General features: G+C 35.6%; 2 protein-coding genes across 2 annotated transcripts; one reads left to right on the forward strand and one right to left on the reverse strand.

The window, feature by feature from the left end:
- Nucleotides 1-179: 179 nt before the first annotated feature.
- efcab6 (EF-hand calcium binding domain 6) lies at nucleotides 180-12,577 on the reverse strand. Its single transcript, XM_067380545.1, has 31 exons — nucleotides 12,548-12,577; nucleotides 12,170-12,299; nucleotides 11,860-12,080; nucleotides 10,976-11,055; nucleotides 10,453-10,522; nucleotides 10,233-10,369; nucleotides 10,023-10,141; nucleotides 9,764-9,885; nucleotides 9,532-9,680; nucleotides 9,377-9,451; nucleotides 9,147-9,264; nucleotides 8,888-9,061; nucleotides 7,764-7,838; nucleotides 7,460-7,620; nucleotides 7,289-7,390; nucleotides 7,023-7,197; nucleotides 6,751-6,865; nucleotides 5,848-5,966; nucleotides 5,417-5,646; nucleotides 5,197-5,284; nucleotides 4,763-4,881; nucleotides 4,447-4,602; nucleotides 4,187-4,342; nucleotides 3,871-4,087; nucleotides 2,717-2,914; nucleotides 2,388-2,615; nucleotides 1,948-2,148; nucleotides 1,679-1,865; nucleotides 638-822; nucleotides 388-537; nucleotides 180-302 (listed from the first exon to the last, which is right to left on the reverse strand). Exons 1-31 carry the CDS (start codon nucleotides 12,575-12,577, stop codon nucleotides 180-182), a joined length of 4,410 nt encoding a protein of 1,469 aa, XP_067236646.1.
- A 347-nt stretch (nucleotides 12,578-12,924) lies between these two features.
- samm50 (SAMM50 sorting and assembly machinery component) lies at nucleotides 12,925-19,450 on the forward strand. The gene is made up of 15 exons (XM_067379619.1): nucleotides 12,925-13,069; nucleotides 13,451-13,561; nucleotides 13,644-13,745; nucleotides 15,657-15,744; nucleotides 15,830-15,936; nucleotides 16,031-16,161; nucleotides 16,551-16,638; nucleotides 17,611-17,739; nucleotides 17,823-17,894; nucleotides 17,984-18,070; nucleotides 18,318-18,388; nucleotides 18,472-18,539; nucleotides 18,619-18,765; nucleotides 18,854-18,995; nucleotides 19,123-19,450. The coding sequence occupies exons 1-15, from the start codon at nucleotides 13,049-13,051 to the stop codon at nucleotides 19,166-19,168; spliced, it is 1,410 nt and encodes a 469-aa protein (XP_067235720.1). The 5' UTR covers nucleotides 12,925-13,048; the 3' UTR covers nucleotides 19,169-19,450.
- Nucleotides 19,451-19,713: the final 263 nt, after the last annotated feature.

Consider the following 19,713-nt stretch of genomic DNA (forward strand, 5'->3'; position numbering starts at 1 on the left):
TCAAATATAACATTTATAATTCTATTAAAATACATAAAATATACCATAATTATGATTTATGAATAAAAATGGCAGAAATATATGATCAGAATAATCTGTTTATTTTTGTATGAAAACATTTGTGACATCAGTGTAGCTAAAGCAGTGCAATATGACACTCAAAACAAAGGAAACTGCGCTCATTTTAGGAAAATGCGCAGAAAATCATTGTATGAAATCCTCCCTGAGAGGTTAGTGTCAAAAAAAGATGTGAAATGAAAGAATTCTTCCTCTGATAGATTCATGCTGTACTGTCTCAGAACCTAAAAAAACAAAAAGTTGTATGATTAAATACATGATGTGAACTGAAAGTGTTTTTTTTTTTTAGTGTAAAATAGTGTCTCGTACCTTTCTGAAGTCCTGAAGAGAGATCTTTCCAGTGCGTTCTTTGTCAAAGGAGGTGAATTTTTGCCTCATCTGCCTCCAGAAGAGCTGGACAGGCCTGGAAATTCTCAGCATGGCTTCAACACACTGTCCACTAAGTGGACCGGGACTCATCTAAAGAGGAAGTCAGAAAATGCTGCATGAACTATACTGGCTCAATATATATTATATAACCGCTCAAGATGACAGCAGGCCATGATTGCAGTGAACTCACTGGTGTCGTGGGGAGCTGCAGTTTGAGTCTGGAGAATGAAGTGTTGAGCTGAGGGCTGAACATGAGCACAAAGTGCCGCAGAAAGTCCGGGTAAGAGAGACGTCCGCTGTTTTTGATGTCATATTTGACAGCCAGCTGCTTAAACTCAGTTGGACTCAGATCAATATGGAGGCCCTGGAGTATCTCTGCAAAACATCAATTCAAAGTTACCATTTCAAAACAACATTGTGACAACAACAGTGTTATCATATGGTAATATAAGCAAATATATAAAGTAAGAAACTACATTTACTGCACAAAATAAGCAATACGTTTTCATTGTCATTTGCAATCTATTATTATTAGGGTCCCACACTTTTGACATGAATTTTTATAATAATTAAACAAGTTATACAAGCATACAGTATATATGCATGTATAAAAATAAAAAAAATTATAAAATTTATATCATTTTAAATAATCAAAATACAATGCATAAAAATTATATATTACATTATATATTTTATGTTATTTGTAATTATATAAAAATATTATAATTCAGATTGATTCCCTAATAAATCATTCAGAAAAAGTATTTTAAATGTAATTATTTTATTCATTATATATGTGTTATATACTTATAATTATATATATATTATATATATATATACACATAATTTATAATATAATATAATTACACATTGTTATATTAAAAAATATATACAAATGATATTATACATTATTTCAGAAAAAATTTAATAATTCCATGACTTTACCATGATTTTTCAGATTTTTCAACAATATACTTGTATAATAATTATACAAATTATATATAATATATATATATATATATATATATATATATATATATATATATATATATATATATATATATATATATATATATATATATTAAAGTTTTAACAATTATATTATTTATATTTATAAAAAATCATTTTAATTTAATAATAAATAATTCAGAAATATATGTAAATTGTTTTTGACTGTGGGAACCCTGTAAATATGCTGTGACTGATAAATGGAAAGAAATCAAACATGTACCTAGGAATATATCCACATCTATCTCCCCTTTTCTCTCAGGGTCCGCCTGCCTGCATCTCCTCTGGATGTGCCTCCAACAGTCCTGGATCCTGGAACGCACCTTCATCTCCACGTCCTCACAGTTCAGCAGTGGCGTGGACCTTCTGCTTGCCGTGGAGGGCCTCTGAAGTCGCTCTGAGACTGATGACTGTGAGATACAAATGACACTGGAGACACTTGGAAAGAAGAAACAACTAAAATAAGCAAATTAAGTAAGTAATGCACTGTACCGTAGAGCGAGTAAAGGTGCAGGGTGCTGTTTTGGGGCGTCTGAGGGATGCTGGTCTCTCCAGTGTTGATCTTGCTGAACCTGGTAATGATTTAGCAACCTTTTCCAGGCCTTTCTGTTCTCCACTGAACTTTTTCAGGAACTCACGATATTCCAGATTTCCAAAGCCATTAACTGGTAGCATTTTCCACAGGTTTTGAAACTGAAAGAGTTGAATGAGTTTCAAGCAATTGAAGGAACTATTAAAGATGTGGTACACTCTTAAAAATTGGTATCTATGCTTACATGAAGAAATGCAAAAGGTTCTTTATAGCAGAAAAACGTTCTTTACATTTTTAAAAGGTTTAATGTTCTTTGGGGAACCCAAACTGGTTCTTCTATGGCACTGCTGTGAAACGCCCCTCTTGGAAGCTTTATTTTTAAGAGCGTACTGGAAATTACCTGGTCGTCAGTAAGCCTCATGAAGTGACGATCACAAATGGTCTTAAAGTCCATTTTCGAGATTGTGTTTATATTGGCGTAGTCGAGGTCTACCATCTCCTTTGTTATAGTGTACATGCGGGCCGACACAACCTCCTGTACCCGCCTCAAAATGTCAGAGACGACTAAAGGTCGGGTCTGATTCGGAAAACGCATCTTATGGATTTTCTTCAGCCATTCATCTGCTGTCTGTTAGATTTAAGAAACAACCATTTTAATATACTCTACACCAACTAATACATGCAACTAAGACCATTTTACATTATGATGATACCAAAACAATTTCTGACCTCTTGAGTGTGGAGGTTGAACACTTGGAGGAATTCCTTCCAGTCAATCATAATCTCCTCTCCTTCGCTCAGTCTCATCTCAGACAGCAACTTCCTGAACTGCACATCTGAGAGACGCATGCAGAAGTGGTCCAACACTTGCCGAAACTCTGTTTGTGTTATAATCCCATCTCCAGTCTTATCAAATGCAGAGAAGGCCTAGGAAAGCAAAACACAGGAGCAGTTTTTTAAATTTATTTAAAAAAAATCTTAACTCATGCTCATCAAAGCTGCATTTATTTGATTGAAAATACAGTAAAACAATAATATTGTGAAATATTATTACAATTTAAAGTAACTGTTTTCTATTTTACTATATTTTCAAATAAAAGCTGAATTTTCAGCAGCATTACTCTAGTCTTCAGTGTCACATGATCACTCAGAAATCATTCTAATATGCTGATTTGGTGTCATTTTAATATAATTGAGAAACTATTATAGTTTTTAATATTTGTAATTGTTTAATTTTAGTTCAGGTTTTAGTCATTTTTAAATGTCTATATAGTTTTTATTCTTTTATTTCAGTTTTAGTAATTTTAGTACATTAGTTAACATATGAAAATGAGAACTGTAGTCTTGACAACTAGCTGAAATAAATTTCAATATTACATATATTTTATTACAAGTAAAAAATATGTTTTTCATAGTATTAGTTTCAGTTCAGTTAACCTTAATAACCCTGTTTGGCACTCAAAAAACATTTTAAAAAAAAGTTTAACGCCTCTTGCCGTTCAAAACGCTTACGCTACGTCAGTTACGCTTTTGTCATAATTTGAATATGGAAGGCGATCTGGCGGAAGCTAGATTTTTTACTTTATACCTTGTTAAATATGGATTTTTTAATTTATGTTTTTACACAAATGCATCGCTTCACTTCAGAAGGCCTTTATTAACCCCCTGGAGCCATGTGGAGTACATTTATAATAGATGGATGCACTTTCTTGAGCTTAATACTCGTTGATGCATCAGTTTATTTATTAATATACCTCTGATTATGTTCATCAGAAAGAAGAAAGTCATATACACCTTGGATGGCTTGAGGGTGAGTAAAGCTTGGGATAATTTTCATTTTAAAGTGAACTAATCCTTTAATATATTATATAAATAGTCTGTACCTTGTAGAGAGTATCTGAAGAAGCAGTAATCAGCTCCTTGACTCTCTGTATGGCTCTTTCTGGACTCAGCTCCTCAACATCCTCCACTGGTTCTGGAGAACCCATAGGCGAGCTTTGAGGAGGGTCGACTGCAGTCCCACTCGAGACTGGAGGTCCAGCGAGATGTTTTAGGAAATCAAGGTACGGCAGCTCCTTCAGACAAGCATCAAAGCCAAGGCTGAAATGTAAAGAGAATAGAAGAAGTATAATGCAGTGCCTGACAACACTTATCACATTTTTGTAAATGAACAAGAACATGTCTGTAATGGAGGGTTACAGGTTCAGTAGGCATGTGAGCTGTGTTTCTGTTAGCTGAAAGCCATGTCTGCGCAGGAGAGAGAGCAGGTCTGTCAAAGTCACGTAACCATCTTTGTTTTTATCCAGAACCACAAGGCTTCCACTCACACTCTCAAAGTCACTCCCAATCCACTTCCTTCAAACACAGATTCATGTATCACTATATGTATGAGCAGACTGATTTCATACAGCATTACATTTGTCATGTGTATATTATGATTTGATAGAGACAATTCTCACCTAAGATTTTGTAGCATAACCTCTAGATCAGGTGTTGTGGAAATCTCTGTGAGCTGTTCCTGTAAAGCGTCCGACTGACTGTCTTCATCTGATGTGGCTTTAAACTTTCTTAAAAATGCTGTCTGAGTGAGGAAGCCCTTCCCCTCCTCATCATATCTGTGTAAAAGTGTTTATTTACACAGATATCAATTCTTGCCATACATGTATTTTAGTTAATGTCATGCTAATATTAATTCTGAATCAGCTGTTAAATGCATTGAGGAACACATACACATATTAAAGTGAAATATAATATAAACAAAATTAAGTTGCTTACCTGCGCCAGAGTTTTTCAAACTCATTTGGTGTGATCGGCATGGAGTATTTAAAAAGTAGCTGCTTTAGATCATTTTTGGTCATGATGCTTTCACCATCGTCACCCAACTGGCAAAAGGCCTGTGTACACAATTATTAAGTGGAAAGTTTAGTTTAAAAGAGCACTTATTAATTTTTTCCTCATTAAAATTTTTAACATGGAGGGGTCTCCTCATGGGAGTTCACATGATCAGTCAAATACTGCTCTTGCTAAAAACAAACATATCTTACTATAAACATGGCTGACTGCAAATAATGCATCAAAAGTGATTTCTACACTTTCTACACAAGCTATTTTTTTGCATTATGTTACATCCAGGCCACTAGGTGTCAGTGTACGTCAAAGACATCTGCCATATAGCGCAAAAAAAGTGAGCAGGACTGGATGGAGATTACCTTTGAGAGCTCTGAAGATCTTTTGTGCACAATATCTGCTAGATAGTCATGAACTTGGTCACATGCAATGTCAAGACACCCATCTCCTCTGAAAAAACATGAATTCTGAGCTGTTATGTTTACAAAGACAGCTAAGATTATATATATATATATATATATATTATATATATATATATATATATATATATCGATTAATTCCAGAGAAGTAAAAGGTTCTTACAAGGTGTTATTATGGTGATGTGATTTCATCTTGCCACTAGAGAGGACTTTTTTGTAGAAGTCAGTGTAGTTGAGTGTGGCACCGGGAGTAAGGCCCAGCAGGTCGAGCAATCTCTGATACTCTCGCTCTTGGGTTACAAACATCAGGCTGTCAAACAGACTCCTGAAATCAATCCGATTAACTAAGCCATCTCGGTTCTTGTCCATGAGACGGAAAGCGGTCAGAACATCCTGTAAACAAGAGCGAGGTAAAAATGTCTCAAGCACTGGGACATATTCTGCCATGAGAAGAAGTAAATATACAGTGGCCTAAAATGTACATAAATATGTACTATTTGTGCATTACATATATGTATACATATGTACATATACTGTATGTAAGTAAAAAGTTTATTTTAGTAAATAAGTAAAAATGATCTGTTGCTTTGATACCCCGTGATATTCCTTGATCCTCTTTTTAAGTTGACCAAGACAATCCTCTGCAGTCAAAAGAGTGGAAGTTTGCATGTTTTTTGTCCATTTATCTTTGTCCTTTTCTGGTTTTGTTACTTCTGTGATGAAAAGAAATTAGAAAAATTATGTTTTGCCAGTTTGTGCCATATATTTGCTCACCCAAAAATGAAATTTCTGTCATTAATTACTCCCCCTCATACGGAAGAGGATTAGGGCCAAGCAATAATAAAAAATGAAACCATCTCGAGATTAAAGTTGTTAAATTTCGAGAAAAAAACTTGTTAAATTTCGAGAAAAAAGTCAAAATAAAATGTTGAGAATAAACTCGTTAAATTATGAGAAAAAAATTGTTAAATTTCGAGAAAAAAGTCGAGATAAAATGTTGACGAACTCATAATTTACATTCACGAACTCAACATTTTATCTCGACTTTTTTCTCGAAATTTAACAACTTTAATCTCGAGATGGTTTTATTTTTTTATTATTGCTTGGCCCTAATCCTCTTCTGTACCTTCATGTTGTTCCACACCCGTAAGACCTTCGTTCATCTTCGGAAAACAAATTAAGATATTTTTGATGAAATCTGAGAGCTCTCTGACTCCATAGACAGCAATTTAATTACCACTTTCAAGGGCCAGAAAGGTAGTAAAGACAACATTAAAATAGTCAACGTGACTACAGTGGTTCAACCTTAATTTTATGTGCGCAAAACAAAACAAAGGTTTTTGTTTCGTTTTTGCACACAAATAATTTAATTTGTGTTCTGAAGATGAACAAAGGTCTTACAAAGGAACGACATGAGGGTGAGTAATTAATGACAGAATTTTCATTTTTGGGTGAATTAACCCTTTAAGTAAAAAGATTCTGTGTTATATATCAAACCTTCAAATTTGGCCACAAAGTCAGTAACAGAAATTGGACCCAAATTAAAACCAAGAGAATCAATAAGCATCTGAAACTGGAGTCCTTCCAGGAAAATACCACAATCATCCAGAATCTGAAAGCAAGAGTGACATAAATCGATGTAAAGAACTCAATGTTTCAGGCACTGAATGAATGACTGTCATAATTATAGTACCGGTAATGAGTTTCATTGTGACGTCATGTAAAAAACAAAACATGAACAAAAAGTGTGAGCAGATCTCAGGCCATACCTTACAAAAATCTCTCAGAGTGAACGCTGCTGTTGAGCTTTTCCTGGTGGACATCAGATAGTCCTGAAGGGTCATCCCTTGCCTCTGAAACCTGTCCTTGAGTTTCTTTAGGACAACATCTTTTACTGCTTGTGCTTTTATGTTCAACATGCAGGCTTCATGTTTCTTTTCCTCCCTGTAGTATACCAAAAAAACATTTATCATATGTGATTCCTCATCAGGGCAGGGTGTTACATATCACTCCTGTGTTCATTAACTATACAGACCTCTCATTGATTTGGATGCCCTCATTCCTCTCTGGAACACCCAAGCTTGTCAAGAACAGCTTGTAGTTCACACCTCCACCCTCCAAAAATGGTTTGCAGAGCCTTGAAAGCAAATAGGGGACATTAGTCAATATCCAGAGGTAAGGCTGAGGGCAGAGAAGTGAGACTCACTTGCTGAAGTGGTGCTCAGACAGCGGTAGTCCATGTTGTTGGATCAGTCTCCTAAGGTCTTCTAGTGGGATGATATCACTCTGGTTTTGAGTTGTGTTGATGATAGATTCAATCAGCATGTCATAGTTCTCAGAGAGCTTCTCCATCAAAATCCCTTCCACCTGTAGAAATCATGTATGTGTAAGAATTAGTATTGGCAAGTGATTCATTTTTATCTTAGATATACTGGTGGTAAGTAAGTTCAAAGTTTTGGTGCAGCATAAAATATAAAAAATACAGTAAAATTACTGTGCAGGTTACTTACTGCATTCCATGTTGTTGTTGCTGAGGAAGGCAATGTGTTTACCCATGCTGGAGCCTTTATATTGAGCTTTGGTGTCTGCCGGAATTAATAGTCAAGTCAAGTCAAATTTATTTATATAGCGCTTTTTACAATTGGTAATTGTTTCAAAGCAGCTTTACATATTAGAAGCACAGAAAAAAAGAGAAGTGGTTAAAAATAAGCTGTACAAGCAAGCGTGGTAATGTGTAACATATACAAGATGGTGCTTCATTAAGCCAATGTCGGCTGACTCCCAGGGGTGGAAAAAACCCCCTAGGAGAAAAACCCAGCGTGCTAGCACTGGGAAAAAAGTCCTAGGAGGGAAAAAACCCCTTGGAAGATATATATAATATATGTAAATGGATATGGAGATCAAACAACAGGGTTTTTAAGTTTCATTTTAAATATGTGAATAACCTCTATATGGGAGAATCTGTCAAAACTTGTCAAGAAATAAAATAAAGAAAAACAAATGTACTATTTTGGACACGTTTTATTTATTAGGACATAGTGGGACCCACTGTACCCACCAATCCTCATTACAGTAATGTTTTTGTCAGTATTTTGTAATGATTGTAATGTTTGTATCATTGTATCATTTTACTTAAAATATTGTTTTGTAATAACTCTTTTTTAAATAATCTATGGGAGTTTTTAAAAAAATGCATCTTCATTTTTTATGTCACAGTAATCAGAATGAAACATTGATAATTGGGTAAAATTAGCTTATATATATATATATATATATATATATATATATATATATATATATATATAACACATATACATAAATATATATATATATATATATATATAGCTTAATACATAGCATATATATATATATATACACATTTGATTTGTAGGGTAAAATGTGACCCAGGCAACTCTTCCTAAAATTCAGAACAGGTATTACAGTACAGCAAAGGTTACAATTTTTTTTTATTTATAAAATGGATTTATTGTGTTTTTATATTCTCACACACACACACACACACATATTTTTTTTCTTTTTTTCCCGCAATCCCCCCCAAGTAATGTGTAAATTGAGCTTTATTGTCTTAAAAATGTCCTAAAAATTGTCCAAAAAATGCCAAATGTTATAATACCTCGATTGGCCTTTGGTGATGGAGGAAGTCCAGAAATTGTTGGTAATTTATGACATCTGTATGTTCCACATCCAAGACATCAGCAAGAGCCGTGAACTGCTCAACGGTCAGATGGAAATCGAGACTCTCCAGAGCCCTGCATAGTTCATCTCTACTGATAAACCCTGTTCTGCTCTGCAGAAACAATGATCATTATTATGAGTAGTTGATATTTAAAGGGCACAATTCGATTCAAGTTTTTCTGAATCTCAAAACATACTTTATCGAAGTCCAGAAAGGCCTCTGTCACAAGAGGATGATTAAGTACATGTTGACGTAGTCTTGCTAAAATTGCTTCAATACTGCATGTTTCTGAAGTTGCTGGAGGAGATTCTTTCCTGATTGAAACATTAAAATATATTTGCATGATATATGCTTTCTTCAACATATTGCATTAGTGTGTTAGAAATAATATTGATTTACAGGACCCAAAATGTATGGCCAACTTACTGTGCTGTTATGTCATCTTTGAACAATCCAAGAAATATTCTCCACTGCACAGGCTCTGTGCTGCTCACTCCAAATCTGTGACAATAAATGATCGCTCGATGAATTTAACAACTGCAATCAGGTAAGTACATAAACAATATGTTAAAATCTCATACCTGTTTAATAACTCCCTAAAGATGTTATCATCCATGGGAAAGAGGAAATTACTGAGGACAGATCTGAGATTCTCTTGGGAGACAAACCCACTGTCTGTGATGTCAAATGCCTGCAGAGCTTTTTCAACAAGGCTGTGATTTTTCTTGATCTGTAAATTGCCAAGTAAAGTAGAAAACTGTGTTTAATGAAATGCTCATATATATGAGATGAAAAATAATCGGTCATACTCACTTTGCTCAAAAACCTGATCTGGACTTCATCCAAGGTGTCCCTGGATTTGCCTGAAAAAGCCCTTACGCTTGTCTTACTTTTAGGTCTTGTTGTGGTTCGACTGACAGCATCCCAATTCAGTGCTGAAAACGGGCATAAATCAGAGAAACAATTGACATATATTGAATAAAAATAAGCATACATTTCATTCTGGTTTGCCAAAACTAATCAATACTGTATCATATTTTTATATTACATCATTTATTTTGCATAACTGTACCTAGTTGTATAGAATCTGGTGCAAATTTTCTATAGTTTTCACAGTCGACACCAAGATGCTCAAGAAAATCCTTGTAAGATATTGTGTCAGCATTATTCACGCTATAATGTGACCATAGTCTGTAGGAAAAGACATAGACACAAAGCATTTAGCATTCTGGGAAAAACAATAACACATCAAAAGAATTCCATTAAGTGGAAAAACCAGGACCTGTGGAATTCCAGCTGACTCATGGGAAAGCAGTATCCCTCTAGCACTTTACGCAGCTCATGTTGCTGTATCTGCCCATCACTGTTGTAGTCAAACAGCCGAAAAGCCCTGGTGATGTTTTTCAAATTGCCTCCGATCTGAAATGATGAGAATCATGGATATTACACACTAGCATCTACAGGTAAATATGTATATAAAATTCATACCTTATCACCCACACCTTATCTTTCAGACGACACTGTAGTTCTCCAAGTGACAAGTTACTGTAACTTCCACTCCTGGATGAGATTCTGTTAAGAGATTATATATTGTATGTATAAAGAAATATTATACATAATGATAAATACATTCAGCAAGGGCACATTAAATTAATCAAAAGTGACAGTAAAGACATTTCTAACATTTACAAAAGATTTCAAATAAATGCTGTTCTTTTGAAATTTCTATTCATTAAAAAAAGTCCTTTAAAAAAAGATTTGTGCTTGTCAGAAACCCACATCATTGATAATAAAATGAAATGTTACTTGAGCAATGAAGAAATGTTACTTTGATTAGAATAATCATGTGACACTGAAGACTAAAATTGTTTTAAATTGTAATATATCACAATATTACTGTTTTACAGCATTTGTTGATCAAATAAGAAAGGTTGTAAATGGAGGGCATAAAAAACTTTAAAAAAGATAGTGTATAAATTAAAGAAATATAATAACTGAGAAAATATCTACAAAAGCATAAATTACCTGCCCACAGCAGATGAAACCTTGCAGTATCTTCTGAGAAACTCCATATAGGGAATTGTTCCATTTTCTCTTAAGTCAAGCTATATGAAAAAACGGAACGGATCACAGTTCAAACAAATACTTATACATACAATTTCTGGTGGTGCATAGATCCAAAGATAACTCCAAGATCAAAAAAAATGAAAGATCCGCACACGAGAATGAAGTCAAAAAAGCTCCAATGAGGCCACAAAAAGTGCTTTCGGAATCAACCCTTCATCAGTGCCATGATCATGGATATGGTCTGGCAATAGGCTGTCAATCAGGCATTGGCCCCGCCTACTGGAATGCTGAAGGGTTGATCCCGAAAACGTTTTGCACTTGCACTTTTTGTGGATAATAAATTCATTTGAGCTTTTTTGACTTCATTCTCATGTGTGGATCTTTCATTCTTTTAAATGGATAGTTCACCCAAAAATGAAAATTATGTCATCATTCACTTGCCCTCAAGTTGTTCCAAACCTGTATAATTTTCTTTGTTCTGTTGAACACAAAGTAATATATTTTGAAGAATGTGGGAAACTGAACAATTCTGGTGCACCATTGACTTCCATAGTATTTTTTTTCCTACTATGGAAGTCAATGGTACCCCAAAGCGGGCTGGTTACAAACTTTCTTCAAAATATCTTCCTTTGTGTACAGCAGAGCAAAGAAATTCATACAGGTTTGAAACAACTTGAGGGCAAGTGAATGATGACATATCAAGTGAACTATCCCTTTAAGTCAAGCTAAAATAAATATATTATATAGTGAGAATATGAAACATTTAAGATGAAAAATCACTGCCTTAGTACCACAAAATAACATTGCACTGAAAATGGTGTTGTAATTCGAAATGAACACACCTCAGCCAACAGACCCTCAAACTGACACTCGGTGAGAGGAACAAGAAAGCCCTCAATGACACGTCTGAACTCTCCTTTGGTGACAGTTTTGTTGCCTTCTTGGTCAAAGGCTTCAAAAGCAACCTTCAAGTCATCTTTTCTGTCCTTGACTCTCTCCAAGAGTACGTTTTCAATGTCCACCAAAGAAAGGTTCTCATCTGCCACCGACTGCACTGAGGAGGCTGTAAAAATGAGATAGAAAATGTCCTTTAATACAATATACTAGACAATACAAACTAAAAACAACCAAAAAAAACAGCATAAACCCTACCAGAGTCAGATTTGAGAGTGTTCCTCCTGGATATTCGAGACGAACTCTTGACTCTAGGGATGATGGCGAGCCCTTGTGTTATAGGCCTCAGATCTATATGGCCAGAGATCATCTCTGCTGACGGTGACACCTGAATATAACAAATATATTTGAATTTTGTGGTTAATAACTTTTTTATATATTTTTATATTTTTTACAACATATTATAATGTTAGTCTTTAATGTACACAGTTTTTAAATTATTTGAAACAATTAGAAAGTATTTAAACAAGCTTTTATTAAGGAGAAGTAGCGTCATTAGCGAATCTATTCCCTTGGTAGTTCAACTTAGCCATTTTTCTTTCAGAAATTATATTAGTAAAGTGTCTTCATACTAACCCAACTTTCCACAGCTGACCTCGGGCGCATTCTTGTGTTAAATTCGTATTTAGACTAAATTAAAGACGACAGCTTTTGTTGCCAACCAGTCAAACTTTGTAGCCAGTCGAGGACGCTCCGCTGTTCCCATGGATATGGTCTGGCAATCGGCTGTCAATCAGGCGTTGGCCCCGCCTCCTGGAATGCTTAACTGAAAGTTGCACTGAAAACGCGAATAAATTCACAAAACATTTTTGAAAATGGACAGTACAAAAGAATAAGCAGTGAAAATTAATTTGCATCACATTATCATTTTTAAAGGAAAATAGTGACGAACATGACGTTGTTGTTCTGTCCTCCTCAGCCAATCATCATTCCCGATGGGCGTGGTTACCAAGTGTCATGGCGGCCGCCGGGAGATTATTGTAGTGTGCCAGAGTCAGACCGCGGATCGTCCTGCTTTAGCTTGAACTGTGTTTATTGTCATATTGGGGACGTTTGAATGTAAACAGACTTTTAAACATGGGGACCGTGCATGCCAGGGTAAGCGCATTTTTTCAGAGTTGTCGGGAAAGCTAAAGCAATGACCTCTGAACAGTCTTTGAATGACAGGCCGAGTTCAGGATGACGTTTTGTACTACACATAGATCCAGATTAATTGTCAGTAAGATAATAAATCAGTTTTGCACATCTAAACGATCACTCTCACTTTACATAGACGTATGTAGCAATTGACATTGACAAACTATAGCTGTCATACAATATTTACTTAATTGCCTTTATATATGCATAATTCTATAGTATATCTATTGCAGTTTTACATTTTGTCTGTGATCCTAAGATAATTTACTACAGAAATCAGATTATTTTAGTATGCTTAATATAATAACATACTAATAACTCACTGCATATTTATTGACCCAGAGTCTGGAACCCCTTCCTATGCAAGGACCTGAACTGGGGGTTCAAGCAGATGACATGGATCTGGGGGAACCAGAGCATGAAGAGAAACAGGAAGTTCTTGAAAATAAAGATGTAAGATTGGTATATCCAGTGCTTGTACATGCATAAATGTAGTTTCAAATCCGGTGTTTTCATGTTTTTTTCAATTGTTTAGGTTGTAGTACAACATGTACACATTGATGGTCTCGGAAGAACAAAGGAAGACCTTTTAACGTATGAGATTGCTGATGTTTTCCGTGCCAAAAACTTGATTGATGTGAGTATTTTAGGTTTGCATTAGGCATGTGACGGTATCAAATTTTCATGTTGCGATTAATTGCTGAAGCTTTTATCACGGTATACCGTATTATTGTGATATTGAAATCAGTTGCAAAAAAAAAAAAAGTGTTGTCAAAGTATAGTATTTTTGTAATAAAAAGAACTCTGAATGTTTAAATACAATAATACAATACACAAAAAAATATATAAAATTTTCAAAACAGATATAAGTGCAAAAGAATTAGGCTATAAAGAACAACAGGTAACACTTTACATAAGGTCTCTTTATTTAATGCGTTAACTAAGATTGAGCAATAGCTACATTTGTTACAGAAAGTATTATTTTTTGATTAAGTTAGTTAAGAAATACAACTGATCATTGTTAGTTTTATCTCCGGTCCATTAAATAAGTTCTTTTGATTTTAGTAATGTTATTAAACAGTAACTAAGAAATTAACATTAACTAAGAATAATTAATGCTTTATAAGTATTTTTCATTGTCCGTTTGGTAATAATGAATTAACATGTTAATTAATGAAGCCGTACATCTTAAAGTTTTACTGAACAATAACAAATAATCAGAACATTTCTAATCATTAGGTCATGTTGTAATCCAGATTAAAATATAAAAATATTTAAAGGGATAGTTCACCCAAAAATTAAAATTTGATGTTTATCTGCTTACACCCAGTGCATCCAAGATGCAGGTGACTTTTTTTCTTCAGTCGAACGCAAATTATGATTTTTAACTGCAACCGCTGCCGTCTGTCAGTCAAATAAAAGCAGTGGATGGGAACTTCAACTATAACAGTAAATAAAACTTGCTTAGACAAATCCAAATTAAACCCTGCGGCTCGTGACGGTACATTGATGTCCTAAGACACGAAACGATCGGTTTGTGCGAGAAACCGAACAGTATTTGTATAATTTTTTATCTCTAATACACCACTATGTCCAACTTCGTTCAACTTCCGGTTAGTGAGGTCTGATCGCGCTCTGACAACGGAAGTGATGTCTCGCGCTCATTGAAGTATATGGGCGAGACATCACTTCCGTCATCACAACGCGTCTTTTGACCTCACTAACAGGAAGCTGAACGAAGTTGGACATAGTGGTGTATTAGAGGTAAAAAATTATATAAATAATGTTCGGTTTCTCGCACAAACCGATCGTTTCGTGTCTTAGGACATCAATGTACCGTCACGAGCCGCAGGGTTTCATTTGGATTTGTCTAAGCAAGTTTTATTTACTGGTATAGTTGAAGTTCCCATCCACTGCTTTTATTTGACTGACAGACGGCAGCGGTTGCAGTTAAAAATCATAATTTGCGTTCGACTGAAGAAACAAAGTCACCTGCATCTTGGATGCACTGGGGGTAAGCAGATAAACATAAAATTTTCATTTTTGGGTGAACTATCCCTTTAAGTTTGAAAATAAATAGCCTATTTGGTCTTTAAGTATTAAGTATCTGGTGCTGTGATGAACAACATTGAGATTACAAAAAACTGAATGGCAGTATGAAGCATTTTAAAAACTTAACTAGCGCAATTACTTTGTTTGTGGGGTTTCTGGGGTAACCGCTGCATTTCTGCTGTTCCATCAGCGCCCTCTGCTGTCAGAGAGTGAATGTGCACTCATTCAGCGCATCTCCTTCACTCGTTCCGCCATTTGCTTCTCATGCACGTTACATCTGAGTGAATATAAAAATTTTAATAATTGGTAATAAATGATTTATGCATAAATTATATCGTGCATATTCATTATAGTGATAGATTGCATTACCGAATATTGCACATGTCTAGTTTGCATTCACTTTATATATATACTTTATTTATATTATATACATTTATGAATGAACTATATTTAAATTATAGTTAAAATCAGGTTTATATTTACAAATTTGTTACAGGTAATGAAGAAGTCCCATGAGGCCAGACAGAGACTTTTGCGTCTGGGGATATTCAGACATGTGGAAGTTGTCATTGACACTGCTGAAGGTACAACAATTATGCAAACAATCAGTAGCAAATAACCAATAATCAGAATGATTCTTTAAAGTCTGAATTTCTCTTAAAAAATTAGGTACTGATGCGCTGCCTAATGGACTTGATGTGACATTTGAGGTCAAGGAGCTGAGAAGAATGACGGGAAGTTACAACACCATGGTCGGGAACAACGAGGGAAGCATGGTGAGTTACTGACGAACTGCATTATTACTGCTGGCTGTGTGTCTACAATGAAAAACTGAGATTATTTACAAAAGTGTTCTGGTTCTCATCTCAGGTACTGGGCCTGAAGTTGCCTAATGTTTTCGGCCGTGCAGAGAAGCTGACCTTTCAGTTCTCTTATGGGACTAAGGAAACCTCATATGGCCTGTCATTCTTCAAGCCCCAGCCTGGACACTTTGAGCGGAAGTATGTTTCTTGGCTTTGTAGTGAACAATTACATTTAATTTTGTTAGAAATGTCATGTTACCCAAGTTAGTCATTAAATTTTCCCTATTATATTTTTTCAGATACCTTTCACATAGTGCGTAATTTAGAGTCATCAGTTATTCCAGTTTTACTTCCTGCACAAACCTATGTAGGTTTGTAACAAATTTGCATAATGTTAGTCTATGGTCTTCATAGGCTCCTTGCGACAACACAATGTCTACTTTGACTTGCCCTCAAACACTGTAGTTGTAGCCGAGGCCTGGAAGAGTTTGTTTTGTGTTATCAACATGTCAAAAAGACATGCGCTGTAAATGGTAGACCACTCACAACAGACTTGGTCAAGCCCATTTCTTTCTCTTTCTTTTCAGCTTCTCCGTTAACTTGTATAAAGTCACGGGGCAGTTCCCATGGAGCTCGCTCAGAGAAACGGACAGAGGGGTCTCCACAGAGTTCAGTGTAAGGGATTTCATTTTGATCATTTATTTATTTTCATTAAGGCATTTATTTTATATTTAAGGGTTAGTTCACCTAAAAATGAAAATAATATCATTAATTATTCACCCTTATGTCGTTCCACACCTGTAAGACCTTCGTTCATCTTCGGAAAACAAATTAAGATATTTTAGATAAAATCCGATGGCTCAGTGAGGCCTCCATTACCAAACGCCCAGAAACTACTACTGCTACTAAAGACATATTTAAAACAGTTCATGTGACTACAGTGGTTCAACCTTAATGTTATGAAGTGACAAGAATACTTTTTGTGCGCCAAAAAACCCCCCCAAAATAATGACTTTGTTCAACAATATCTAGTGATGGGCGATTTCAAAACACTGCTTCATGAAGCTTCGAAGCTTTACGAATCTTTTGTTTCGAATCAGTGGTTTGGAGCATATTAAACTGCCAAAGTCATGCCCCCCAGTGGTGAACCATTGAAATTTCCAACACTTGTCACGTAACGAAGCCTCGTTTACTGAAATCACGTGACTTTGGCAGTTTGATTCACGCTCCGAGCCACTGATTCGAAACAAAAGATTCGTAAAGCTTCATGAAGTGTTTTGAAATCGCCCATCACTAGATATTGTTGAATAAAGTCATTATTTCAGGGGGGTTTTTGGCACACAAAAAGTATTCTTGTTGCTTCATAACATTAAGGCTGAACCACTGTAGTCACATGAACTGTTTTAAATTGGATTTCATCAAAAATATCTTAATTTGTGTTCCAAAGATGAACGAAGGTCTTACAGGTGTGGGACGACATGAGGGTGAGTAATTAATGACAGAGTTTTCATTTTTGTGTAAACTAACCCTTTAAGGCATTTATTTATATTAAGGCTGATATTATTTTATGTACATTTAAAAAGTCAAACGTTTTAGTAATATGTAAGATATTATTTATTTGTCCATTGTTTGATCTATGATCCCCAGTTCCCCATCTGGAGGACAAATCACACTTTGAAGTGGGAGGGTGTGTGGAGAGAGCTGGGTTGTTTGGCCCGTACGGCCTCCTTCACCGTCAGGGAGGAGAGTGGCCATTCCCTAAAGTCCTCACTTTCCGTATGTGTCTGCTGTAAATCTTGGCTTTGTTATTACACTCGTTGATATATCATATCTGATTTTGAATATTGTTTTCCTCACAGCACGCAATGGTCATCGACACACGTAATTCTACCATCCTTCCAAGAAGAGGTGCCTTACTGAAGATCAACCAGGTTTGTTTGTTATCCTTATAAGTGATAGGAATAGTTCATCCAAAAATGAAAATACTCTCATTATTTACTTACTTTTTATGGTCTGTCAGGAACTGGCAGGATACACTGGAGGAGATGTCAGTTTCCTGAAGGAAGACTTTGAAATTCAGCTCAACAAGACTCTTTTTTGGGACTCGGTGAGATGCTTTGGAGAAAAAAAACTTTGCTTATGTTTGTTGCAGTGTTATTTTAGTATCATTATTATACTATAGTATGTGGTATGTACTGTAGTAATATTTACTAAAATAAAATGATAAAAACACAACAAATTGACTAAAATAAAAGTGGAAAATATAAATAATTGAGTAATTTTAATTTAGTAATTAACAAATTTGTTTTAGACATTTTCAGAAGGCTCCGTTTTCTGACTTTCGTCTCTTATAGGTGCTCTCTACCTCTCTGTGGGGTGGTATGTTGCTGCCCCTTGGAGACAAACCATCCTGCATCGCAGACAGGTTAGCAAATTCCCTCTGTCATTGGTGAAAATGACCCACGAACTCTCAAAGTAATAGTGGCTTTGTTTTAAACGTGTATTTAGGTTCTATTTGGGTGGTCCGACCAGTGTGAGAGGCTTCAGCATGTACAGCATCGGCCCTCAGAGTGAAGGTAAATCACTCTGACCCTGACAAAGCTCAATATCTCTATACATTCATGACTAATGTTTGTTTTCTCACTTTGGTGACAGGCGATTACCTCGGTGGGGAGGCGTATTGGGCTGGAGGGCTTCATCTGTACACCCCTCTTCCATTCAGGCCAGGCCGAGGTGGCTTCGGAGACCTTTTCAGGACACATTTCTTCCTCAATGCCGGAAACCTGTGTAACCTCAACTATGGTAAGATATATAATGCTGTGAAGGGCAATTTTTTCTCCTTTTGTTTTATTAAACATGCTGTTTTTACTTACATTTGTTGCTCCACTAGGGGAAGGGCCGAGGGCACACCTGAGCAAACTGGCCGAGTGTATCCGCTGGTCTTATGGAGCGGGCATTGTGTTGCGTCTGGGGAACATTGCTCGTCTGGAGCTCAACTATTGCATTCCCATGGGCGTCCAGAGCGGAGACAGGTGGACAATCACAGACACTCAATCAATTAATCACTAATACACAAGCGATGCACTTTTAATGTACTAGCATTTGTCTTCTCTTATTATGAATTTATGATATAATGTACTCATGTGTTTTGTATCTCAGGATATGTGATGGAGTGCAGTTTGGGGCTGGAATCCGGTTCCTGTGATTCCTCGATTCGCGTGGGAGGGGGAAAGGAGGCTTTCTGTCACTTTGTACTCTTTGTCACTCTATTCATGATTCCACTTCAAGCTGCAAATTCATTTTGTTCAGTGTTGGCAAAAAAAGTAAAATGGTTTAAAACCGAAAACAAAACATTTGTTATTAATCAAGTCACCCTTTTTAAAGTTATTAGCACTTCAGTGGGGAATACTTTGGACATCAGTGCTCTTATTGTCATATTTATTTGTCAGAACAGTCAGTGTTCAATAAATAATATTTCTGGCCTTTATTGTGGTTTCATGTGTGTTATTCAGCTGTTCTGTTCTATATTAAAGGGTTAGTTCACCCAAAAATGAAAATGTTGTCATTAATTACTCACCCTCATGCCGTTCCACACCTGTAAGACCTTCGTTCATCTTCGGAACGCAAATTAAGATATTTTTGATGAAATCCGATGGCTCAGTGAGGGCCAGCAATGACATTTCCTCTCTCAAAATACATTAATGTACTACAAACATATTTAAATCAGTTCATGTGAGTACAGTGGTTCAA

This window comes from Chanodichthys erythropterus, chromosome 24 (genome assembly GCF_024489055.1).
Source record: "Chanodichthys erythropterus isolate Z2021 chromosome 24, ASM2448905v1, whole genome shotgun sequence".
Lineage (NCBI taxonomy): Eukaryota > Metazoa > Chordata > Actinopteri > Cypriniformes > Xenocyprididae > Chanodichthys > Chanodichthys erythropterus.